A 26,235-nucleotide genomic window follows, 5' to 3' on the forward strand; every position below is an offset into this window, starting at 1 on the left:
TTTTGTCAAACCTTTCGATTTCGAAATGCATTGTTGCTAGGTAACGGAATAATTGAGCAGTGATTATGGCAAGACATTTGCGTATTTATTAAATATCGTTTGAGTACACAAGGTAAACTATAGCACATCCAATTTGTCCCTAGCTGTTGGCATCGCTTTAAAATGGTGGCTTAAGCAGTGCTGTGCAATGCTTGGCTGCTGACCTCAAGAAGTGACAAATTCTCGTGTTTTTTGTTTTTAACTTGTAACTAGAATGAGCTTAACTCGAGTGTATTAGCTGGGATTTGTACTGAAGTTATATTAGGATTTTTTTTTTTATATTGACTTAACTGGTTTGCATTAAACTAATTTGGTCTGGTTGTCCACTATTGCATTAAAAGCCTACCTCTTTTGATTTCTTTTTATTTATTTATTTAACCAATAGTGCAATACTAGTATTTTGGCCTCGTTCCAATTGGAACAATGACAGAATTTACAGGTGCAAATGTTTTTTTTTCTTTTTTTATTATATCTGGTTACGGTTGTGGGTGTAGACAACAACTTTGCCATATTGGCAACCTAAAATCCTATCCCGCTTGAGAAGGTTGAATATCTAGTCAGAAATTAACAAGAACACAATTTGCAATTGCAACTGCAAAAATCAGCTGCAGAGACGGCATCAAGTTGGAATAATACATCGGAATTACATTAATTATTTTTTATCTAACTCATCTCTCAAGGATTACAAATAAAGACACAATCAGCTTGCCACAGAGATGAACGTTGGACAACTAAAACTAACACTGACAGATTTATCACAATTTAATTCACGATTTTAGCTCAAACTCTTAATTTTTAATCACAAAACGTAACATTTTTAAAAAATAAGTTTAGCGTCATAATATATTGCAAAACATTAAGCCAGAATGTAAAAAGACGTTTTACGCAAGTAACTCAGGAAAACTTTTCGTTGGCCTTAAAATGGTGTGTAACAACTGATGAGATTGACAACTGTAGCTTTGAAGCAAAGTTGTGTAGTCCTTACAACAATGAAAATGGTAAATTGTTTTAGGACTGGGTTTGTAACCACGGCTAATATATGACCTCGGTCAGTTTGATAACCGATTAATTTTTAAACGTTTCGGAGCATCTGCAGCTAATTGCTAAGCAGCTAGCAGAGATTAGCAGCATGGGTGATGGCAGTGTTGTCCCAAGGCTCGGCAACATGAAGGCTCTGCTGGGAATTGTTGCGGGTGCTGGCGCTTCTTACGGACTGTACAAACTTATCAGCGGACAAGTTTTCAAGAAAACCAAGAAAAATCCCCTTAATGAAAGTCCCAGTGTGAAGAGTAGCCAGCAGGGGGGAATTAAGCTACGGCCGGGGAGTCTGCTTGCGAAAGTATCCGGACTGGATGTAGTCTGTGCCCGTCCAGATGATGCTACATCAGGTAAATATTAAATAATTATCAAAGCTGATGCACTGCGTTCACAATAGAAAGTCAACTTCTAATCGTTTAGTTAAAAAGTGAAGTAATTAAGATTTAAATCTTGATCTGTTAACAAAATCCGTCTCGGCATATTTAGTTTTCCAGAAAACGATAACATTTTTTTTTATAACTTTCTGCATTGAAGGAGAGATCGTCCATCAATCCCCCAACAAACTGGAGTTACATCACTTGAAGATGCTGCTGTCACGTTTGCAGACCATCGATGATGTATCTAATCGGGCTCAGTTTCTTCTCACGTTGGGAAATGCTGCTGCCTTCACCGTCAATCAGGTACAATGAAACCACTTAGCACAACCAACAATGACAGACTCTTAGTTTCTGGGTCCTGTGGATTCTGTTTTTTGTTTGTTCCTCCCATCAAAAAATTCACTTTTTCAGTTTTATGTAGTGAATGAAAACAGATGAACAAATTAATTGCTAGAGGTGTACATTTAGTGTTATTCTTTCACTATTTCAAGGGGTGTTCTCTGCCCTATCATTACAAATACAGAAAGGAGTTTGGTAACATGTGGCTTAAACTTTAGTAGTGTGTTTTGGTTAGCTGATACTAAAATTAGTTTTGTACATCTGCAAGGTGGTAGATCTGTAATGCTGTGGGAATGTTGGCCCCAAATTTCTGGAGTCTCTGTTGCAATAAATCACATAATTAATTTCTTCAAATATCAGAATGTTCATAATAATTGCTAGATTGAACCAGAAAACTGAGAATGGATAATTGGATAATTCGAATAAACATATGGTAAAAAAAAAAACAAAAAACATAGAAATGGTTCAGCAGACATAGAATGTTGAACTGTTTCCATTTGCTAAATTTTTTTTTTATTATTATTATTACTGTAAACTACTCATCAGTGTTTATTGAACAAATTAAGTTAATTAAGGCAAGTTTGAGAATCTTCTCAAACTAAACTGAGCTTTCTAATTACTTTTATTCTTATCAGTGTAAAATACATCAGTTTTTAATCATAGCTACTCATCTGCTGTTTTTTGCCTTTTTCTTCAGAACCAAATTCGTGAATTAGAAGGGATTCCTGTCATCGCTGGCTTCCTTTCTGATCCTGCCCCAGAGGTTAGAGTGCAAGCTCTGAATGCTTTAAATAATCTGTGCATGAACATCCAGAACCAGGAGCAAATAAAGGTATGTTGCTGCAAACATTACACCACACAACAGCTAAGTGACTTTAATGAGGCTCCACTTGATGTGTTGATGTCGTTTTATTCTTCTATTGAAGCTTTATGTGCCACAAGTGCTGGAGCTGATTGAAATGTCGGCAGTGAACTCTGACCTCCAGCTGGGTGCTCTGCGGCTGCTGACGAACCTCTCGGTCACAGACAAACATCAGCATTTGCTGAAGGGATCGGTCACTCTTTTATTGTCTCTGCTGGTTGTCAGCAGTGAAGCATTACAGGTTTGTGGAATTGAGTTTAATCTTTAATCAGCTTTAAAAACACACGGAGCAACACATTGCTGTCCAGCGGTCATGACCAAGAGGAAATCTGTGATTTTTATTTTTATTTTGTTCCGTTTCTCTTTCAGGTTCAGACCTTGAAAGTTCTTGTTAATTTATCATCTAATCCAGATGTGATGGATGACATAGTTCAAGCTCAGGTACTCAGTTTTTATCCTCCAGTCAGTAGGCATATCTTTCTGTAAAAAATGCATCAAAACAAACTGACTTCTTTACTCTTTGCTTTGGGACCCAGGCTCCTGCCTCTGTGCTGCTTCTCTTTGATGAACGAACGTCTCCGGCCGTGCTGCTGCGACTGCTAACCTTTGTAGGGAACTTGAAGGCCTGGAGGCCCTCTGCACAGGTGGCTGACGAACTTAGACGAAAACAGGACTGTCTGTTCCTGGTCATGCTGGATGAATCCTCCCAGCTGCACGGCAAACTTGTCCGGCTGCTTTCACACCCCGCTGGGGAGATTCAGGCCCAAGTGGCTCGTATATTGACCTAGACCTTCCCTCCATCCCCCTGCCAGGCTCTTAGTCTTTAAACCGTTCCTCTTTGACATTAACTCTTGTGGACTGTGCTGTAGACTCCTGTGGAAACTCAGCAATACTGTTTTTCTTTAGTGTTCCTTACATCAGTACTTTAATTAGTAATTTAAAACTTAATTCAGTTTTATCTCAGACACTCCAATTTTCTACAATCTTGCTATGTATAAGTAAAAACGATCCCACCGTTTGTTCAGCATGTAAATACACAAATTTTAAAAGACCCACCTCTTGTTTTCACTTCTGAGTTTTTATAAGAAGTCTATTTTCCTTAAAGATCCGCAGATAACTTCTAAAATGATTCTTATCGATCTCAAAAGATTCAGGTGAAATTTAAGAAGTCAAGCCCAACTGCCAAACGTTTATATGCTATATTTCCTCTGTGCCCAACCCTCTGTAGCTCAGAGAGGCATCTTAGTCTCCAGTCATAAGTTTAACTTCTAACGGATTATGTACATGACTTTTAAGAAACTCTTTTTACTTAATAAAAGTCTGAGTTATCAGGATATCTAGATAACAGAAGCTTTTCTCTGTTTGGTAGGCAGAAGCAAACGTTTAAACAAAGCTGCTGACTATTTGTTCTGCAAATTTGAAAGCCAGGATCTTAGTGAATCATGAAGATATTAAAGTTTAGCCACTGCCTCCACCGCAGAGCGGAGCTATGTGTCGTCTGTTAGTTATAAACCTGGATGAACTTTGAACCACAGCTGCCGGAGGAAAGTGCTTGCGACGTTAAATACTTGAGCACGTTTAAGTAACGGAGCCTCCAGTAGGCGGCAGGAAGAGACTTGAATTGCAATGCAACTTATCGTGAAAGTTGAGACGCAGCTTGGAAATGTTGGACCGCTTGGTCCAGATGCCATGATTGTTTATTAGCTGTTTATACGTAACATGGTTATTTATCCACAGCAGTGACGAATGTGAACTACAGGTTTTGTTATCACACAAATCTATGCACTAGTAAGACAGGAAGTGAGGGAGCCATCTAAATATTAACCGGACCAGAGGAAGTGCTTAAGAATAGTATTTTGACAGTATGGCACTACATGTGGAATGTTAATAGCTGTGTTGAGTCTAGATGTTGAGATATGTTGCACTTTTTTTTTATGTTCGGACATCTGTTTATTGACCTAAAAATCTCAGGCAACTATGGTTTACCAAAACTGAATGGTAGGATGCTGATTGATTATGACACAGTTTGTATTTATTAACTAGTTCATTTGTTGTTTTTCCCTAACTAGAAAATGTTTCTCTTTAAATTGTTCAATAAATCAGAAGTGAGACATTCAAGTGGTTTTATTGTGACTTGTGACCTTATCTGAACATTGAGTTTTTTTTTTGCATGTTTTGCTTTGCATGTCACCATCTGGCAAACTATACTAACAGAAATCAACTGCAAATGTGAATCCAGCATTAGTCGTTATTGTCCAACATGCATCTGTACAAACTGAGGAAGTTCACTGTGGTGAAAGTTTTCTTCTCAACTCTTTCTTTCAGTGATGAGTAAATGAAAGTGCACCCTTAAACCATTGTAGGGTTTGAGGGCTAACATAAAAATAGTGCAGTGCTATATTTGGCAGAAAAACAAACGGCATATCGGCACAAACAACTTGTAGCAATTAGTGAATAGAAATCACCTTCCAGCTCTTCTGCACGCCGAATATATTGGAGCCAAATGTGAGGGAATCTGTCAATCAGCTAAAGTTAGTCCTAAACTGGGTCATGAAGCAGGCGACGCGGCTTCAAATCCACAGGATAATTGCTCCAAAACAGACTCTGTGATGCAGAAGCCCAGACGATAACCTATAAAAGCTGTAGCAAGGTCTTAATGGAGCGAGGTGCTAAAACACAGAGCCACAACCATGTGAGGGGATGTCAACATCTCGCACAAAGAACGACGGCTTCACATGTTTCTGGTGTTCATGAGGTGTGCTTACTTTATCGCTAAAGGCTTTCATCTTGCTGTGGTAAATGTTTGTCGAATTAAGTATTTTTGCATTTTAAATAATTTTAGAGCTTAGTAAAGACCAGCTAATTTTAATTGTTTTGATATACAATTCTTGACCTAAAAGAGGCGTTACTTTGTTTGCTATAACTTTGCTGTCTAATGCAGTGATTCTCAATCTCTTCATGTTTTAGATGCATCTCTACAAAAGCACCTGATTTAAAATATTGCATTATCCCTTCAGAATCCCTGCAGAAGTTCTCTATTAACCCGATAAATATAAGTGGTGTTTGGCAGCAGAGGAACAAACTAAAACATGACAGGATGGAGAACAGCTGATGGTCTGTCTTATGAGCAGCAGTACAGCCGGCCCACCACACGATGGCGCCACACATCGTGGTGCTCTCAGCTGTCTCCACCAGCAGATCTGGAGGAAATAGTAGCTTTTTTTTGTCTGGGTTTGTTTTTCTTTTCTTTTTTTTTTTTTTGTTAGTTAATTTTCAAACCTTGTGTTCAAACCTTGCTGCAACCTTGAAGACACACAGCAGCCAGAAACTGGAAGTTTATAATTACCGGTCAATATGTGACGATCTAGAGAGGGCAGCCAAATGTCTGAGTAAAAGTTAGGAATTTAAAGTTCAATACTTTCACTTTATTCCCAATTAAATGACTTTTAGTTGACCTCTAGCTGTCATTGCCTAGGCCTACTGCTAACCTCAGAAATTTTGGTTACATTATCCTTTGTTACAATCAAGTCAATTGATTTGATGCTAGTTAATAAAACATGGGAGCCCAGCTGATTGTGTCAAGTCAATAACTCTGCAGCCAGTGGTGTTTTTAATATGGGTGCCAAGTTTTCTATTGTTTAATTCAGTTCAGAGGGGAGTAGCCAACCTTTCTCATTTGTGGCCTCCTCCAGTCACATGCACTCTCTTGGATCAACTTTACTAAGTTTACTTCTCTACATTTTCTCCATTTGTGGAAAACGGTTCTCATTGTGGTTCACTGGGATTAGAAGTCCTTAAGTTTGCAATCTGGTTCTGAATTTCTTCAGATTGGGTCATGGCGTGTTACTTTTTGCTTTTTGAGGTCCAGTCTACTTCGGGTTCCATTTAAGTAATTTAAATCAGGAATAAGATGTGGCTAGAAAAATAGTTTAGCTTTCAAAATAGTTTAACTCCAGTTAAAAAGGAGGATGTATTTGTTTCTGGTTTTTTTTCCCTAAATGTGCTTTGCTATTTCCCTCAAGGGAAATAATCATTGGAAAACTGCATATTGTAGGTTATTTTTTTATAATAAAAATATTTTAATCTGAAGCTAGAAAAAAAAAGAAATCAAGTGAACATATTTTCTTACAGCACCGAATAAACCATAATTTAGTTAAATGAATCAATAATAATAATTGACCCGTTCGTTTGGTGTCACATGACACCAAACATCTCATTTTGCTTTTAATGTTTTTAATACAAATGCGCATATCTCCTCCTTTTCTTTTTAGTGATTGATCAGTTTATCTTAGGTACAACATTTAAAATAAATATTGTATCTGAAAAATAGATATCAGTAAAAAAAAATCGTCAAAAGTCTTTTTTTAAGTGTTACGGATTCAGTGGAGACGCGCCGTTGTGTTTTTTTTTTCAGTCTTTGTCTCCTTTCCTTTCTCCCACTCCTCCTCTTCCTCTCTCTGTCTCTCCTCCCACCCAACCTTCCTCCTCCTCCTCCTCCTCCTCCTCTTTCTGTGAACAAACGTGATGACCATCGCTAGATCATCCGGACTCCATCACAGTCAGAGAGCGGATCTCAGAGTTCACAGCGGAGAGACATTTCGGATTATGAGCCCAGTCCACTATGAAAACCCGCAGCGTTAGGCACAAGTAGAAGAAGAGAAACCCGCAGCTGTCACCCCATCAACGCGTCGACATGAACGGGACTGCAGCTGCCACGGGCGGGTCGGCTTCTTGCCGCTTCGCCCACTATTTTGTCGTGTGTGGAGTGGACACTCAGACGGGCCTGGAGCCGGACGATGGAGCGGGTAAATACGCCAGATTTCATTTAAAACATGATTACATAAATAAGATGCCATTTTCAGTAAGGCTCTTTTGGGCTTAAAATGTGTTTTTCTGCCTGCAGAGTTGAGGGTTGTATGTGTGGATGCCCTATTTTGCGAAGGAAATATGCCAATGTTTATGTAACAAATACTCAGGATCTCTCTCATACAGTGCTTTTTGAAAATATCCCTACATGTTTCAAAATGTCTGAGGAATCAGAAACTCTAATGGATCTGAATCAGTCTGCATGGATTTACAGTGTCAGTTCATTTCTGTTTTTTTTTATTCATGTCCTTTTGTCTGACCCTGCTTGAGGAAAACAAGGCGCAGTTCTCCTCATATTTTCATCATATTTCCAAAACAGCGGCGCGTTAAGAGGAGTCCAGAATATATGTCTCAGTTTTTCTGCAAGTCATCCAGTTACACACCTGATTTAGGAACAGTAGAGAACAGACAAACAACAACATCCTGTCCGGCACATTAAAGCTGGAACACAGCTGGAGAATCGAGGCCAGGAGGTTCAGGGTTCAGGCAGGACGAGCGAAACCGTCTGGATCGTTCTGTTCTGAGCAGAAAATAATCCATGTTGTGGCTTCTTTGCATCTGTCTGACACGAACCTGGAATTTTATCATCTAAGCCAAATTGGTCGTGGCCAGATTAGGATGGGAAAGGAGGCGGTTGGTTGGCAGAAGCAGCGGGGGACATGTTCTGATTTTGTTCTGGTTGCTGATGTTCTCCCTGCGTCCTGAAGGCTTGGTAAGGAAACGGAGCCGAGTGTGTTAAACAAGACAAACGTCATTTCCAGGTTGTAGTCCTAGAGCAGCAGACAATAGTCACACCCCGTCCTCCTCTCCTTCTCTCTATTAGACTCATTTAGAGCAACTCCTCAGGGGGAGAAGGTGGCTATGACATGACAGTTTTGGTGCCAAGTCGTTAATGTAACACAAGCTGGTTCTCAATTATGGAAAATCCTTATCATTTGGATCACTGTTGCTATCAGCATTAAAAAGCAAAATGTTCATTCTTTCCAGATAAAATGTTTCTGTTTGTATTCTTACGAATGTCACGTTCAAGTTAATGTGTCATTTCTCTCCTCAAGTGTCTCATCGTACAGCAGCACAGTATACAAAATCTGATAATTATTACTGAATGTAGATAAGAACACAGTAAAGAGTGACCACACAGATATTTGGTCCAAAGAAGGCAACTTCTGCTTTGAGTTTAAAAGCTACAAATTAACTCATCTTGGGTTTTATCTTTCTGCAAGACACGCTTGTAGTCTGCTAAGTGATCTGATTTATTAATCTTTAATGGTGCATATGGCTGAGTATTATTCTAACAACAGATATGCAACCCATATTGTCCAACAATTACACCAAGAGAAGCTTAGAGTCGATTGGGTTGGTCTGAGCGCACAGCCCTGTGGTACTCCATAGTGCAGATGGAAGATTTATTAATAACATTGGCTGGAATCTGTCAGACAAATATAATCTAAACCATCCTGTGGGTGAAATTCTTGATAAATGCTGCCTAACGCTGCGTTCAAACGCAGGAAGTGGGGGCATTACCATGGGCAACTGAAGAGGAAAAACAGGACACCACCAGTAGACTAATTAAACCCAATATGTTTTTTAAAGCTAGTGTAGTCTTGTCAGACTAATAAAAACAGTAAGAATTCCCAGTATTCCATATTTACAGTAAACCAAACAATTTGTGTTCCCCATATTGTGAAAATCACAGGGACAAAATAACTGGGCGAATTGTTAGTTTTTGTCAACTACATTAAGGCCCAAATACAAACTGAAATGCATATTTAATTTTAATGCACAACATTTTAATAATGCACAGCTCTGCTGCAGATTTCTCCAAGCTCTGACTAACCCGTCGGTCTGCCCCCCTGCTGTGAGTGACCATCCCAGTTGGTTGTACATCTGAGCTCCCCCAATCTGCTTATGTAACCGCCTGCAGGCCGGGGAGCTCTGCTCCTTTCAAGGGATTTCTGTCTGTCTGTTTTTGTCCCTTTATACACATAATCTAGAGACCCAACGCTTAAAAACCGTCCTCACCTGTCTTGTACAAGCCAGAATGAGGTAATACTGTATCTCCTTTTGTGCGTTGGTGTAATTAGTGAAAGCCCACCAAGAGACAATCTGCTCTTGTTAGCTCCTCAATAGATGCCTCTGTGTTTTCTGCAGCCTAATCAAATTTCACATGACGCTGCCTGTTGGAATGCTGAACGGCCGAGGCTTCGGCCCGGTGGCGGTCGCAGAGGGGGGAGGGATGACATCAGTGCAGCAGGGTGAGATCTCCCTGGCCCAATGGAGCTGCTTTAAAATGTAAAGCTGACTGCAGACAGATGCCACCATTTGTCTAATAATAGATCTGATGCTGGTGTGCAGAAAATCCAGCTTGAGTTAAATATATTCTGAGACGTGGTGCTAATCTCTTAAAAAAAACCCCAAAAAACCACAAAAAACAAAAGCAAAAAGAAAACTCCAAAATATATCTGTTTTGTCATTTGCTGGACGGAAAAATATGTAATTCACCCAGTGCTTTTTGTCAGTGCTTTTCAAATGTTTTTCTTCTTATGTAAGATTTTATCATTCTGTGTTATGCCCACAATTATTCTGTACAAAAACAAAACTGAGGTGTAGTGAATATTCTTACTCGTAAAAACGTATCGTCTTTTTGTTACAATAAAATAGCACATTAAGTATTTTTATTGGAATTTTGAAATAGATCGACATAATTAGTGAATAACTTCAAACTGGAAAGAAAGGAATAGATGGGTTTTATAGAGTTTTTTAAATAGAAATATCTAAAAATTACTGCCTCTTTACTCTGATGCCCCTGAATAAAATCCTGAACAGAGTTTTCTGGTGTATAATCTAAGAAAAGACCAAAGGTAAATTCTCCGCTGAGAGAATTTCATTTTTACTCCTCAAATCTGTTGTTTATGGTGGAGAGAAAAAGAAAATCAAAGAAAACCATTTTGGTCATGTTTACAGTTTTTCACAAGTATTTTGTCAAAAAATAAAATCGACAAATCCTTTATAATCTTTGTTCTATTTCCAATTAATAATTACATTCTGTCGATTCATCACATTGAAATCTAAACACAAATTGTAATTGTAATGTCACAAAATGTGGAAAAGGGGTGAAAAACAGTTTTGCAAGACACTGTATGTGTTTGTGTGAGAGCTGGTGATTACAGCCCGACAGAAACAGATATTTACTCCTTCACTGAAACACTAAAACAAACCTCCTTCCTCCTCCCTGTGCTCTGACACACAGTCAAACACATCAACGTGTTCCTTACGTCGCCTGTGCCACCTCCTCAGTGGGAATGTGTATCAGGACTATAGGGGGTCGTAACCGCTCCAGCTAAAGGTGACGTAACTGATGACAAGCGCAAAAAGCTTCTTTATATTTTCTTTATTTTTTTATTGGTTGTCATGGCATCCATTATTAGCGGAAATGGATGCCATGGAAACACTGTGTCTTTCTCTGAGCCGAGCTCCCGCTCCGTTTGGTACCGTACGTAAAGAACCCAGACTCCCCCCGTTTTCTCATTGTTGCCTCCCACTTGACAGACTGACTCAGTCGAACGTGAAGCGGTGCTCTTTTTTTCTTTTTTGCTCCATGCTCCAGTTTCCTGTCTCAGGTTGCTGTGCGTCATTTTGTAGGCAGATGAGGTGGATGTTTCTGAACGCTGAAGCGAGTGCGTCACACCTCACAGCAGACAGGAGGATGTTACGTTGCCACTAGAAGCTGATGTGCTTTAAACAGGCTGGAGTTTTTATGATGGGCTGTTTTTCAAATAAAAATATACCACTGGAAAGTGGAAGGAAAATGAAAGTATTTTGGTTTATTATTCACTCTGACCAGCATAAATCTACTGTATTACCTCTTTTCAGCTGTGTGTGTGTGTGTGTGTGTGAATATATAAAATATTCAGTTTATGCACAAGCGTCACTCTGAGAAAGCACAGAAATTTCTGCTGCAGAGCATAGAGGAGGAACAGTGTTGCATCCTTTTCCCCCCATCTGTCTATCTTCATTTTAATGAGTTACATAACCTTTACTGAAGACCTTCCTCTATATTCACAGCAGCATTGTCCTTGCTGTCAACAACAATTAAACTTTGTGTCCTTTCTGCAACAGAAAAGGGTGTCCTGTCTGAGTTCTGTCATGCTCCAATCTGTCCTGTTTTCTTTTCTGATTCAGCACAAATCAAGGCCAGATATTTTTTCTTGTACTGTTATAAAAACGGCCTTCCGCCTTTTCCCTCCGTCTGTCAGGTGAGAGCTTCGAGCAAAGCCCCATCCGGCGGTCCTTCAAGTCAAAGGTTCTGGTGCATTACCCGGAGAACACGGACAGGAACCCCTTCAACAAGGACGCTGTCAACATGGTGAGATGTTTGATGCGTTTGCCTGCACAGTGGAGGCAAATCGCTGTCGTCATCACAATGTCAATGTTGGCAACACTGCAATCTAAAAGGACTGCTTGGATGTAATGTTTGGTTGGGTGTCATAATCAAAGTTTCATGAATGCTTGTGAAATATTAGGTTCCCTTCTTCAGTAAAATGAACAATCTTTCTCAGTTGTCTCCAAAAATAAAACCTGATAACCTGTAACCCAGAAAACACCATGTAAAGAATTAAAAAACAACAGCTAAAATAAATGCTAACTTTTAAATGTAGACAACAACAGAAAACTGTCTGTGAAATAAAACTATAAGTAAGATAACATCTTGAGTGTGTTTTAGGATGAATCTTATGAAGCACAAAAGGTTATCAAGACTTGTAGGGCTGCAATAAAGTTAAATCAATAAATGTTTCTGCAGCATAACTTAAAAAACTTCTTGATCAATGTGAGCCAGTAAAAAGCTTCAGGTTCGGTATTACACTCAGATTTCGGTTTTAACTTTAAGCTTTTTTCTAACTCTGCTGCTTTCTTTGCTTCCAGCTCTGCCTGCCCAGAGGCCTGTCCTTCCGCACGCAGGTGGACAGCCTCGACCCGCAGTTCCACTCCTTCACCGTCACCTCTGACGACGGAACGCGCTCCTACGGCTTCGTTCACACCTTCTACGAGGAGGTGACGAGTCCTCAGATTATCACCGCCATGCAGACTCTCTATCAGATGCACCATGTGGAGCACCACTCCTCTTCGTCGGCCTCCTCGCCTTCTTCCTCCACGTCCTCCTCCGCTTCCACGCCCTCCGCCTCCAGCATGGACTCTCTCGCCAGCAGCTTGGAGGAGTCGGATGCAGAGTCTTTGACGTCTGGAGTTTCTGGCTGCCTGGGCTGCGTGGGCTCCTTCGACGCAGCGCGCGACACCCTGTACGTGTCCAAAGCCCTCTGCCTCATCACGCCGCTCCCGTTCTTGCAAGCTTCACGACAGTTTCTGGCTCAGCTTCACCAGGCCGTGACGTCCCAGACGGCTCCACCTCTCCCTCTAGAGAGCTACGTCTACAACATCCTGTACGAGGTGCCCCTGCCTCCACCAGGACGCTCCCTGAGGTTTCACGGGGTGCAGGGGCCCATCGTGTGCCAGCGGCCCGGGCCTGGGGAGCTTCCCCTGGGAGATTATCCTCTGGGAGAGGCTTTCTCTCTGCTGGGTGTGGACAATATGGTTAAACTACTTGTCTGTGCTCTGCTGGAAACGCAAGTCCTGTTGTACTCAAAAGGTAAATGAATAATTCAGTTTGCTGAATTTTTTATTTATTTTTTTTATAATATTAGAAAAAATAGAACCCAGAACAGGTTAATTTATCTGCTTGTCTTCAGCGATTTTATTTATACCTATCAGAAAGTTGCAAGCTAACTCTGAATATCTAAGCATCTGTTACTTTGAAAAATCAGACATCTTGACGTAGCTGGAGCTCAGGTTCCACACAGCTAGACTGCCAGATGTGAAAAAACAGGCAATGCTGAAATGTTATTGAGTGAAAGCCACAAACCTTCATACACCGCGGGATCACAAGGCAGATATGCATTATTTTGATGAAATAGAACTAAAGTTATCTTAGCAGAAAAAACTTAGTTTTAGTATTCAGTAATAAATGTTCACAGTTACATAAGGTAAGATACCGGCTGTTCATAACTTGTCAGCAGAACCCCACGCCATTATTTACAATACTTGATCTAAAGCGTAAAAGCAGCATTATGTTTATGAAGCTAACTAAACGCTACATTTGATGAGAATTTGATTTTTAAAAGCGACGAGGGCGTCACTGACATCTGACCCACTCTCAGGCATTTAATGAGAAGATTTAATTATATTTCTTATCTGAAGTGTTGCTTTAAATGCTTCAATATTTTCTCTTTTATGGGTTAATAAAGTGGCCTACGCTATGCTAACAGATTTTGCCTTTCTGCTCCTCAGACTACCAGCGTTTGATGATGGTGGCGGAGGGCATCACCACTTTGCTGTTCCCATTCCAGTGGCAGCACATCTACCTGCCCATCATCTCTACTCCCCTGCATCACCTCCTCGATGCTCCAGTGCCTTTCCTGATGGGCATCCAGCACAGAAACGGAGCTCAGCGATCCTCGCTTCACCTTCCACATGAGGTAAAAAGGAGGCTGCAAGCCTGATCTACATTTTTTCCTATTTTTCTGTTTGCAAAATATCTCAAACTCTGTCAAATTACATGGAGGATAATAGCATTTTTCATGTCTTTTCACAGGTTATCAGTGTGATTTTGGTCTGAGCTTTGACTAGGCCATTCTAACTCATGAATATGCTTTGTATTTCTGGCTGAACGTTTATTATCCTTCTCCTGTTTGAAGGTGAAACTACTCCCCAATCTCAAGTCTTTGTTTCCTCTAGCAGGCTTCCATCCATCTCTGCCTGTCGGTGCTTGAGGCACTAGGCCATTCATCCAGCTGGCTGCCATGTTTTTGAGTTAAAAAAATGTTTAAAATTTACAGGAAATTTGAAAATATTACTTGATAGTTGTGCATTTTTATAAGACAGGAAGATTAATACCTGAACACCAACTATAAAGAATTAAAAAAGGCAATAATAAAAAAAAACCCTAAGATAAATTAACAATGCTAAGCCTGGTGGGGGCACAAGTAAAGCCTGGTGGCCCGCCAGGCTTGTAATGCACTGAGGGAAACCCTGCTGCCTGAAGAAAAACATTCCTGCAGCATGTTGCTGCCACCAAATCAGCATACTTGCTTTTTCTTGTTCAAGCTCAGATTGGACGGAGAATGTCTGCAAGCGCCAATTAGCTATTTCTTATTGGATTTACTTTGACTAGATCATCCTAATGCTTAAATGGTTTTAAGTGTATCAGATTAAATGTGGATAAACGGTAATGCAGGACGTCCTTTTCAGATATTTACCAGTAATAAAAATAGAAAATTATGCATTACTTTCCTTTGTGTTGGTCTTTACAACACAAAAATTACAATAAAAAACATTTATCTTTATGATTTAATGTGAAAATGTGTGGGGAAAAAATGAAGTACCTTAAATGCATTTTAATTGTGTGACTTGAGAATCAGCTGATGTGTAAACTAACCACAATTTCAGGGTTCATATATACTCCTAAGGATCTGTAAATGTTTAAAATGAGGCATTCTCACAGCCTTTTCCAGATCAGATATTTGCTCCCTGCAGCAGCAACACCCCCCCCTGCTTCACGCCTGTGATTGGCTCTTCACAATCCCTCGGAGCTGTCCTCAATTCACATCCTCGCCTGCATCCGAGATCGCTTTATGCTGCATGAATGTCTCGCTGAATCCTTTTTGAAGTCGCTCTGGCCCAGAAAGGAGGCTGCAGTAAGACGGCTCCGGGGGATGAAAGCAGAAATGAAGAGCCTGGCAAATCCGTAATAACGGGCTTTACTGAATAATTCATGCAAATGAGAGGCTGTCCAGTTTTTTCTTTTTTAATATCATGAATCATACAAGTTTGGGTGTTTTTGAGTTTAAAGTGTAGGTCCAACAAACAGGGAAAACGTGTTTCACATAATGAAGTGAAGGCTGGGAGGATGATGCTGCAGAGAGTTGAGTGTGACTCTTCAGTGCATCTCCCTGCATCCCTCAGGGTTTAACCGTCGGCCTCAGGTCACTGCTGAAGGTTGCATTGCTGCTGACTGCTGCTTACAGAGGCAGTATTTTAAATCCCCGCCTGTCTTTTCCTATTCTTTAGGAAATGTGCGCTCAGCAGATTTCTAAATTTTATCGCACAAGTTCCTTATTGTTGGAGGCTGACAGAAATATTTTTCCACAGTGTCTCCTGTTGCGGAGATAATCTTTCAAATGATTCAATCTCTGTAGCAAGAATGAATTAATGACATTTCTTCATCTCGCAGCCTAATTGGAGCTCAGCCACTTTATCTACATGATGTAAATCTGACTGGTTAACCCTATTATGCTGGCTGAGGCGCTCTGCTTGTGTCTTTCTTGCTCCCCAGGCCAATCTGTGTTTTGTGGACATTGACAGCCACTGTGTGGAAGCGCCGGAGGACCTGCCCCTGTTCCCAGATCAGACCGAGCTCATACAGGAACTGAGTGAGGTGCTGCTAAGTTTCGGGGTCCCCCCACGGGGAGGAGTGACGACGACGACCACCACAGGCTCTGCATCGGCGTCGCCACGCCTGAGCAGCCTGGTGCTGGAGGACCTGATGGAGGACCGGAGGAACGGGAACCTCGGAGGAGAAGAGCTGGCGGCGCTGGAGCGGCTCCAGGCTCTGGCGAGGAGATGCGGAGGGGGAAAAGTTTCAGAGGGAGGAAAGACGCTGGGACACGTGTTTGAGGAGGAGGAGGAAGAGCTGAAGGCTGCAAAATTAAATATTCAGCTGAGGGAGGTGTTCGCCGTTCGTTTCGCCGCCATTTTTGGCAGGTATGAGGACTTTATTGTCAACAGCGCCATGGATTTGGACTCGTGGTTGAACAATAGAGATGGCACCTGCAGCTTTGACAAGGTACTTCTGCAGATTCCTGACAGCATTGCTGAAACTGATGCTTCCATCTCGTTTACTCGCTAAAATCTAGTTGCTTTCGTTGTTGCTTTAGGGTTCGTTCCTCTCAGTTCAGCCAGCGGCCCACTTGCACTTCTTGTCCCGATTCCTGGAGACCTCCATGTTTTCCTCCTTTGTGGATGGGAAGGTTGTGTCCCGCTGGGTGGACAGGGAGCCGCTGCAGCAGCTGTTTGACAGCCGCATGGAGCGAGAGCGACTTTACGACATCAGCGACGAGGAGTCCCGGAACCGCCCTTACAGGAAATGCACCACGCTCTTTGAGTCAGGTACTGTGAGGGAATTAGGTGATTAAATGGATTATTCTCTTAAAATAACCTTTCTTACATAATTGATACCCCTGTAATGTATGGGGGGTAAATCGTTTAAGTAAAAGATCAACTCAAAGAAATGCATTATAATAAAAGTAAAGAAAATGAAACATGATTTATTTTTGATTTTTTGCGAATGAGAACATGAAAGCTTCCAGAATCACTGTTTTGTTGAATTTACTCAAATGACATCGATCAGTCTTGTTGCTATTAGCTTTGTGTATTTAGAGAGTAAACAAGCTCAAAGTCTGTCAGATTGGATAGACGGCATCTGTGAACATCCTTTTGCCAACCCTTACAACACATTCTCAATTGACTTTTGGTTTAAACTTTGATTAGGCCACTCTAAAAGCCTGCATACAAACACATGCCACACTTCTCAGATTTTTATTTGTAGAACAAACGGCTTTACTTTCATGGGTCTGTCACTTAAAATCCTCCAAAATACACTGAAGATCGTCTTTCCCAGGTGACTGAAGGAGGTGTGAATCCTTTATATTTTGATGTGATAACAGAAGTGCAAGTTAAAGAGCCTAATGTCCAGTTTTTATCATTCCACCTATAAATATTAGTGGGATATATTGATGGAGCGACAGGAGCAAAGAGGAGTGTCGTAGTCTTTTTTGTTTCTTGTATTTGTCAAAAATAAATTTTAACTGGGTGATTCTCTCACTTTTCCTAATATTGTCTTAGTGGCATTTTGATTTTTTTCATAGGCAGAGCAATGTTTTTCTTTTGTTTGGTTTGTTTCCCCTGTAGAACCTGCATCAACTACAGCATGCTCTGACTTGTTTCAGCGTTACTGCACAAACTGCATTGTTTTCTTTCCCATATCAGATTTTTTTTTTGCTTGTTTTGTTTTGAACGTAGTGCGAGTTTGTTTGTTGTTTTTTTTCTCCCTGTGGTTCCTTGGAACAGTAAGTGCTGATGGTGTTTTGCATCTTTTTGTTCTTGCAGCTCAGGCCATCGAGCGCAGGCTGCTGAAGACGGACCACACGGCCATACACCCCCACCTGCTGGACATGAGGATCGGGCAGGGCCGGCATCACCCGGGATATTTCCCCAGACTGCAGGCCGACGTGCTTGCACAGGCACACAACACACACAAGTGAGTCTTTGGTTCTTTCTGGCAGTCGGTTGGACTTAAAAATTGGGAAAAAAGTAATGAGACACTGGAAACGTATCAAATTTTAACACGGAAAATTTGCTAAAAAGAAACTTAGTTCTAAAAACAATCGAAAACAGGTGTAGGAGAGCTGGGAAATCATCAGTTTGATTGTCCATTAGCTACATAGAAACACATCACTATTGTATGCTTAGACAAACATAGTCTAAATAAAAATGTATGCGGATTTATCCATTCTAAGCAGTGGATTTTATTATTTTCTGTGTCCTCCAGGTATTCCAGTCGCATCACAGCTTCACGCAGGACTGAACCCAGAAGGAGTGCTGCTGATCACTCTGGAACCGACGGTGAACCTAAACAGGTGCTGACACACACAGCTACGCATGCAGGCCTCAAAAGCTCGATCGTTTTGCCTACAAGGTCATTTTCTTTGCTCCACAGAAACACGCATTCACAAGGAAAGCCTTCAGACAGTCGAAACTCCTCGACCCGTCGCCTCAAGCCGTCTCTCAGACTCACAGAGAGTTTGTCGATGGGCTCTTGAGCGAGTGTCGTCTCAAGGTGAGCGCTCTCATTCTCTGAATGGATGGAGGCTGATCATTTTAAGACAACACATTGGAGAGTTTATTCCTATTTTTTTGTGCTTCTCAGACTAAGCGGATGCTGAAGGAGAGGATGGGGAAAGAGTGTGTGGAGCTGGGTCAGGGAGAAGCCAACATCACCGGCCTTCAGGAAAACACTCTCATCCACGGTTTGTGTGATCTGCTGGAGAGGACCTGGGGCCACGGTCTGCAGATCAAACAGGTGAGAAGTAAAATCTGAGCGACCTCAAACATGATGCGTCTCATAGAGCTCTGACAGAGAAAAATGTGTTTGCGATGAGCAGGGAAAGTCGGCAATCTGGTCCCATCTGCTGCACTACCAGGCTGCTCAGGAGAAGATGGAGGCACCTGCTGATGTACCAGGTTGGAGCAGCACAACGTCACTGTTGTTCCTTCTTTATGTGTGCGTGCAAGTATCTGATTAAGAGGTTTTCTGTGTTTTTGTTCAGGATCCAACAGCTTGGATCAGAGGCTGTCTGACGACGGCCCTTTGCTCCTGAGAGGGTCGCTAATTCAGGACATGAGGTATTAAAAACAGAAATGTCTCATTATGAAAAGGAAATCCTGGAACTTGTTCAGATGTCTCATTCATACATTTGTTTTTATTATTATTATTATTATTATTATTATTATTATTATTATTTCTCAGGTTTATCCAAACCATGAGAGACGATCTGTCTGAGGTGGGACAGGCCAGAGCTTGGATCCATCTGGCTCTGGAGAAGAAAATGCTGTCCCAACACCTGAAAGAGCTGCTGACGCACCAGGAGCTGCTCAGGTCTCAGTTTACTGATATTTATTTGCCTGACGTGAAACGACCCAGATCAGTTCAACAGTTATAGAACAAGTGTTTTTAATGCTTTTTGTTGAGAAGCACATCAAAAAATAAACCAAACTGATCCAAAATGGCTGTAATAATGAACTGTGGGATTATGAACACCTACCTAATTGATTAATTGTTTCTAACAAACTACACACAGAATTTAACGTTGTGGTGAAGAGGGAGAGGCTAATATATGGTAATTCCACTTGTCATATAATTGGAACGTTGTGCCAAGTCTTTCGAATTTTACGTCATGTAATGTAATTTTTTGCATTTAGTTTATAGTCATGATAGTTTAACAAGAACCTTTAAATCTGCTAGCAAGCACCAAGTCAGGGATCTGCAACCTTTGCGACCACGTAGGGCCACAAAGTTTACGTGGCGCTTTGAAAATGATGGCTTATAAAGTTTTGCAGCTTCATGCTATCAACATTTTTTCATTTGTAGTTAAATTAAAACTTAAAATTAGCTTCAGGTTTTAGAAATATGGAGAGTGTCCGAAACAAAACATTTCCTTCAGTGAAATTTGCAATGTTTATCAAATTTTAATAGAAATGTTTGTCATTTGGAGTCTAATGGCAATAAAACAAAAGGACATAAGAAGCAACAAACATCTCAGACCCTCTGAGTAAAAGGTTCATAACAAGCTGGTACTCAACCAGTGTTAATGTATTACAGTCGGTGTGTTTAGTACTTTCTCACTGGAAGAGGTTCAATACTCTGCAATGTTCCAACCAAGTTTAATTAAACACATTTTTTCAGTTTGTTAGAAACCTTTTAAGTTGTGAACTTGGCCTAAGGGAAACCTGCCATTTTTGGCCCTGTTGGATTTGTTTCTTTTATTTCCGGTATTAACCACGAGCCAAAAACTGAGCTGTCTGCTGTGTCCTTACACTTTTACCATTAATGTCATTTACTTTCCCTGCATCTTGTCTGAGATTTTATTTTTATGCTCCCCTGACAGGCAGCTGTATAAGCCTCATGCATTCCTGCTCTGTGAGGAAGAGCGAGAACAGTTTCTGTACCACCTGCTCTCCCTCAACACTGTGGACTACCTCTGCTTTACCCGCACCTTCACCTCCATCAGTAAGTCCCGTTAAACCTGACATGCAGCAGAATTTACTGCCACTCCCGTTACACTGAAGGACACAGAAAGAGTCCAGTCCTGAGCTCTGGGTTGAGCTTTATGACGTCCATCTCCACCCATCTGCCTTTACTGCCGTGCCTTTCAGCCAGCGTCCTTTTGGGACGTCAAAGACGACACTTTTGAATTTGTTTCAATGCTGTAAAGATTTATTGAGGAGCTTATAAATTGTATTTTGTGTCCTTTTTTTTCTTCCTTAGGTATCCCGTACCGCGTTGTTATAATTCCCATGAAGAAGCTGAGCATCGCCATGGCAACAGTTAACCCCTGGGTGTGCGTGTCAGGAGAGCTGGGCGATTCAGGAGTTAGACAGATCCCAAAGAATGCACAGGAAATCTTTTTCCAGGTTTGTTCTCACCCCTGTCCTCAAAACAGCCCAGAAAATCAAAATGTGTTCACTGACTGTAAGGACAGAAGTTCAAATGAAATGTTTCATAAATATTTTAATAGGGGAGCAGTAGACGTCTGAGTACTCTGCCGTTTTGTGACACCGTTTCTGTGGCTACACAGGGTTAAGATTTTTACTTTGCACCCATGAAATGTTCCTTAAAAATTAAAACTCACAGAGTTTTTTCATCATTTTCAAGTCAGTGTCATTGAGATCCAGCGGAAAATTTTCTCTTCTGCTTTATTTCCATAATTGCGTAACTACTCAACCTTTTGATCTGCAAACTTTAATTATAATCTTTAAAACCGAAGCAGCGGCAATAAAAACTGTAGGAGTGCAAACGTAGCGTAGTTGATTGACAATAATTATTCTCTGTTTTGTGGGTGGAGGTACCTATAAGTTTATGCTAAAACATTTAATAAAATAGTGGCACAAACAAAATCTTGTCTAAGACAAACGAACATTTTCTGCTGAAACTGACAAATTATATGCTCAGGCAATTATTAGGATCATTACATTATTCACTACAAGCTCCTAAGAAAGTGTGTGTTTAATTAGGTCTGGCTTAAAAACATGGATTTAAATAATTGGCCAAAAAACGTCTTGTTATTCCTATAAAGCTGACCAGATATTGTTGAAAAGCACCAGACTAATGCGACGGAGCTAAAAACATCAATTTCATTTGATAAAGACGTAAACTTTCAAAACTTAAAAATCATTTAAATGATTTTATTTTGCCTCGTTGCACATTGCTCTTTTGGTTTCACTCCAAACGTAGGCACATAAAACGTTTTCCTGCAGCAGGCCTGTCACGCTGTGTCTTGGCTCCTTGTTTCAGAGTAAGAACCTGGGCCGGCTCAGCACGCTGCAGCTGGGAGTGCAGGAGAACTCGGGTCTCCTGGCCAAGTGTCTGATCGACTGTGTGGTGGTTTACAACGAGATCACGGGTCACACCTACAGGTGAGACTCACCGTCTGGTTTCATCCCTTCACTGAGCTCAGCATGGCTCTCCAGTTCTGATGAGGCTGTGAAACATGTGCAAAAAGCCTTAAAATAAAGTCATCTTCTGTTGGCGCAGCTCAGTCTGATCCTACAAAGTCCAATCTTTAGATTTATTCATCAGAGGGGAAAATTCTTGTTGCTTTGTAATTTTTACTTTTTCTTATTTAATCCATAATTTTGTTTCCTGGGACATAAACGTGAGTTAAACACAGAGAACTAGATCCCACTTTAATATTAAAATGTAAGAAAAGTGAGCTCACCAAGTCTCCATAGCAACCATTAGACTCTCCCTACATGCCAACCGGCTGTCCTATCACCACAAAATTACAACCTGAAGGTTTACTAACAACCGTGCCACTGGTAATTTTGTTACAGACTATATGAAACAAAACATTTTGTCCTAACTCTGATGTCAAGAGAATGAGATTTTTTTCTCATCGTTTGTCAGTGTTAGATGGATTCATTTTAAGGATCCTGTCTGAACAAAGAGCTGCTCCATCACTTCATAACATAAGTAAATCCACTTTATCCTGCATCTAGTGCCTAAAAACAAGATGTATAAACATCTCACTAAATAAACTGATTAAAACAAATTTAGTCATATGACCCACATCCGAGGGAGACAAAAAAAATATATAAAAAGTGAAATAAAACTGTGTTTTCCTCCTGCAGGTTTCCATGTGGCCGATGGCTGGGGAAAGGCGTGGGTGACGGCAGCCTGGAGAGAGTCCTGATTGGTCAGCTGGTGTCTCCTGGAGCGGAGGAGGATGCCGGACGGTGGTCGGGAACTCCTCCAGAGCTGGCGTCTCCGTCTCAGAGCGTCCGAACGGTGCTGGGATCGCTCGGCGGCCGAACTAGTGCGTCACTGACAAAGAAGCACATTCTTTAGCAGAAAGCCTGACCTACTTGTTTGTTTGTGCTGCAACAGACCAGATCATGCTCTGGTCACACCTTATTCCTCATAAAAACAGTAAAGACGCTCATTTTTCTGTGTTTGCCGTCAGGAATGCACTCCGCCGAGGTGCAGGAGGACCTGAGGGAGGCGGCCAACAACCTTGTTAAACATTTTCACAAACCTGAGCAGGAGGTGTGTTTCTGTGATAATGTCTTCATAACTGATGCATCAGTTTAACGCTGTAGTTAAGTTAAGCTTGAAAGGCTGACAGGCCGGTTAACTCACAGAGGAGTAGAAATCCTGGACGTGTTATTTTCCGCCTGAACGCACTTCATTACCTCCATCAGTCAGCCTGGTTTTTTCATGCGTCGAGGAGGAAAATGCCACTTCTCTCAAGAGACACAAATAAATCTGCATTGATCTAAGTTAATTAAGACATTGTTACTGCAGATGGTTTTTAGTTTCGTTAAGAGTTGTTTACACTGAGTTTTACTACAGTTTTTCTGCTGAGCAGCTTTTGTTATCATTTCTTCTTCCCCAGAGAGGGAACCTGACAGTCTTGCTATGCGGTGAAGGAGGACTGGTCCTCGCTTTGGAGAAGTTCCTCCTCCACGGGTTCAGATCCAACCGTCTTTTCCAGAGGAACGTATTTGTTTGGGATTTTGTGGGTAAGCCAGCTCTCCAATTATGAATTTGTGCATCTATTTCAACCAGTGGGATTGTTTCATCTTAGGATCCACGCAACAAACCTATTATTTTTTCTTCCAAACTGAAACTACAAACTTTTTTCCCATAGAAAAAGCAGTGGTTTCTATGGAAACCAATGACCAGATGGGCGACCTGCATGGATCGACGCTACCCAAGAGTCCGCCTTGTGACTTGCTGTGCCGCTACGTCCATGCCATCAATTCTTCCCCAAGGAACATCGGGAAGGAGGGGAAATTTCAGCTGTTTGTCTGCCTGGGGATAAGGTTAGCTGACACTTTTTTAAAAACAAATAGGTCAAATTTTGGCAAAGCAGCAAAATGCATAACAACTTAAACCATATGATACTCAAAAAAAAAAACTGTGATAACGTGTTGCATCCTTTACTTCACTCTATACTATGTGAGAGATTCTGCATAATCAAACTATGACTTTCAAATCCACGAATCCACGTCCGTAATTTAACAATTGTCAAAACTTATTGCATTAATTGATTGCAAATTATCTTTTTAAAATTTAAATTTGAAGACGGTACATTTTTATGGCTGAGGAAAGTCAGATTTTGATGTCTCTACCTGTTTGACTTGAAACAAAAATAATACAACAAATAGCCAAAGCATGACAGAATCGAATCTATAAAGTAATGGCTTCTTCAAGCTGTTTTATTATTGTTTTTTTCACCAAAACCTGGTTACTGTCTCTGCAGGGACAGACTCCTGTCTCAGTGGTTCCCCCTGCTGGCTGAGTGTCCCCTGACAGCTCGGACGTACGAGGACGGCGCTCTGCTGCGGGATCGGGCTGCCCTGCACTCCCTCTGTCGCATCCTGCAAACCCTGAACGACTTCAGCATCACCCTGGAGGCGGCGCTGGTCAAAGGGGTCGACCTCTGACCCTGACGCGGAAAACACACGAGAGGGACGAGATGCATTTAGACTCTTACAAAATGTAACTCCATGATCAAAGGCGTCAGATGAAGACGCAGACTTTTCAAGCACCAAACATATCGCTTTGTTCACTGATGTAAAATGTCTTATATCTGCTCCAGGAAATAGTCCTGTGTTTGTCTACACTGTGAAATTCCTCCGGGAGAAAAGATCAGCTCAAACATGCAGGAGATATCTGCTTACATGATCCATCTTATATGACTTTAGATCTACTGTATCTACTCACTGCTGTGTTGCTTGCACTTAAAATCCTAACCTGCATGGCCAGAATCTTTTTGTTTCATTACTTTAGGTGTTGTAATCTGAAGTGTCATTGCTCAGGCCTTATTAACCGTCTTTTATTTGATATCTCAGTAAATATTGTCGTGAAAAGTAATGTTCTCCTTGTATAATTTAAGCATAAACAAATGTTACATGAAGCTCTTGTTATGGTGTCATGTCTGGCCTGTGTCTTGTTTTTTTTTTATTTCAGTTTGAAGTCACATGCTAAGCAGAGTCTTGCTCATGAAAAGCCCCAGTTGGATTCAAGCTGGTGTCCTAATTGTGTCACTTCTAGTCCTGTTTGTCCCTCCATCAGGAATCCTCGTCGCCAATCTCTGGTTGTAAATATTTTTGCTTCATCAGATCTCTTAGAATTGCTCCAGCCGTTCAATCCCAATTGTTTTTATTTTTTATTACATATTGATACGTTTTCAGCGTCAGTGGGTCCCTCCATAGGCCATCTTTCTCATGTGAACTATAGACATGCTGTTTATTTGTCTTATGGGAATAACAGAGCACAGGTTTGTTAAAAATGTAAAATGTTAATGTTGCATTTAATTTAACATGTTAAAATGTAATCCTCTGCACTGTCCTGCAAGCATCAGTGTACCCCACTATGACCAAGTCTCTGTCATTTAAATACAGATTAGGAAGAGCAATAAGTTATTCATGGTTTGTGCTGTTGAGAAATTAAAGTTATTGACACAGCTGGTATGCTTTGAAAAGTTATTGTCAACAAATCCTGAAACATGCAACTCCTGGCATACAATATGGCATTGTGACAGTTTTTGTTGCAAAATAAAAAAGAAAAGAAAATCACAGCTATCATTCCAGCCCTAATTTGTAGCTCTGAACATTTACAAAACAACATTTGGTCTCTTTACTGTTCTGTTTTTTTTTTCTCACTTAAGTGTTTGAGATAATCATAAAACAGTTGTTATGCCATTACCTTTTGTAATTTTTGGGGGTTGAGTTTCACTATCCACATCCTGGCCTGGTTACTTCCTGACCTGCTTGGCAGCATGAAGTAGACTAAATATCTCACAAAGCAAAATATCGTGATGTAATCTAAAGAAATTTTGGAGCAAGTGAGAAACAAAGTCACTGATGTCTATGGTCTTGTAATTGTTACAGAGAAATAGCTTTGTAATTGTTACAAAACTATTTCTTATTTTCAGTCTGCTAAAAATATCCAGGAGGTCACAAAAGAAGCCAGAATCACATCTAACATAATGATAAAATATATATACTGAGCCAAAAATGGCAAATAAATACTAATATTGACCAAAAGAAACAGAAAGGGACATCTCACCTTTACCCAAAAAAACAAAAAACATTTTTATTATCCAAGACCTTTTTTCTGAGACAAAAGCAGACATTTCTGGAAGGGATGCCCCTCTTAGATCTGGTGTAAAACAGTGTTTCAGTATATAACACGGTTTGCCACCATGAATTCATGTTGCTGCTGGAAAACTGAAGAGAATATCAAGTTTTTTGTATGGAAAATCTCAGCAACAAAATGCTTTACATAATAAAAAACACAATTAACAAATAAAAAGAAAC

At 40.8% G+C, this 26,235-nt stretch overlaps 2 protein-coding genes across 2 annotated transcripts; both read left to right on the forward strand.

Moving 5' to 3' along the window:
• The first annotated feature begins 1,116 nt into the window (after window positions 1–1,116).
• Window positions 1,117–4,773, forward strand: armc10 (armadillo repeat containing 10). Its single transcript, XM_015001234.2, has 6 exons — window positions 1,117–1,427; window positions 1,612–1,757; window positions 2,491–2,625; window positions 2,720–2,896; window positions 3,025–3,096; window positions 3,192–4,773. The coding sequence occupies exons 1-6, from the start codon at window positions 1,169–1,171 to the stop codon at window positions 3,441–3,443; spliced, it is 1,041 nt and encodes a 346-aa protein (XP_014856720.2). The 5' UTR covers window positions 1,117–1,168; the 3' UTR covers window positions 3,444–4,773.
• A 2,377-nt stretch (window positions 4,774–7,150) lies between these two features.
• On the forward strand, window positions 7,151–25,384 carry LOC106926358 (DENN domain-containing protein 5B-like). Its single transcript, XM_015001228.2, has 21 exons — window positions 7,151–7,460; window positions 11,778–11,887; window positions 12,445–13,165; window positions 13,864–14,051; window positions 15,908–16,417; window positions 16,509–16,740; window positions 17,740–17,890; window positions 18,182–18,269; window positions 18,350–18,469; window positions 18,560–18,712; window positions 18,795–18,873; window positions 18,960–19,035; window positions 19,160–19,288; window positions 20,298–20,419; window positions 20,678–20,823; window positions 21,704–21,825; window positions 22,540–22,724; window positions 22,872–22,954; window positions 23,304–23,430; window positions 23,559–23,733; window positions 24,174–25,384. The coding sequence occupies exons 1-21, from the start codon at window positions 7,349–7,351 to the stop codon at window positions 24,355–24,357; spliced, it is 3,813 nt and encodes a 1,270-aa protein (XP_014856714.2). The 5' UTR covers window positions 7,151–7,348; the 3' UTR covers window positions 24,358–25,384.
• Window positions 25,385–26,235: the final 851 nt, after the last annotated feature.

This window comes from Poecilia mexicana, unplaced genomic scaffold, assembly GCF_051168715.1.
Source record: "Poecilia mexicana isolate PSO_F unplaced genomic scaffold, ASM5116871v1 scaffold_6, whole genome shotgun sequence".
Classification (NCBI taxonomy): Eukaryota; Metazoa; Chordata; class Actinopteri; order Cyprinodontiformes; family Poeciliidae; genus Poecilia; species Poecilia mexicana.

Coding starts and splice junctions, on each gene's coding strand:
- armc10 (XM_015001234.2), top strand. CDS start 1,169: ATGGGTGATGGCAGTGTTGTCCCAAGGCTCGGCAACATGAAGGCTCTG. Junction 1,428..1,611: donor TCCAGATGATGCTACATCAG/GTAAATATTAAA, acceptor TCTGCATTGAAG/GAGAGATCGTCCATCAATCC. Junction 3,097..3,191: donor ATGACATAGTTCAAGCTCAG/GTACTCAGTTTT, acceptor TTTGGGACCCAG/GCTCCTGCCTCTGTGCTGCT.
- LOC106926358 (XM_015001228.2), top strand. CDS start 7,349: ATGAACGGGACTGCAGCTGCCACGGGCGGGTCGGCTTCTTGCCGCTTC. Junction 18,270..18,349: donor CCGACGGTGAACCTAAACAG/GTGCTGACACAC, acceptor TTTGCTCCACAG/AAACACGCATTCACAAGGAA. Junction 23,431..23,558: donor ATTTGTTTGGGATTTTGTGG/GTAAGCCAGCTC, acceptor TTTTTCCCATAG/AAAAAGCAGTGGTTTCTATG.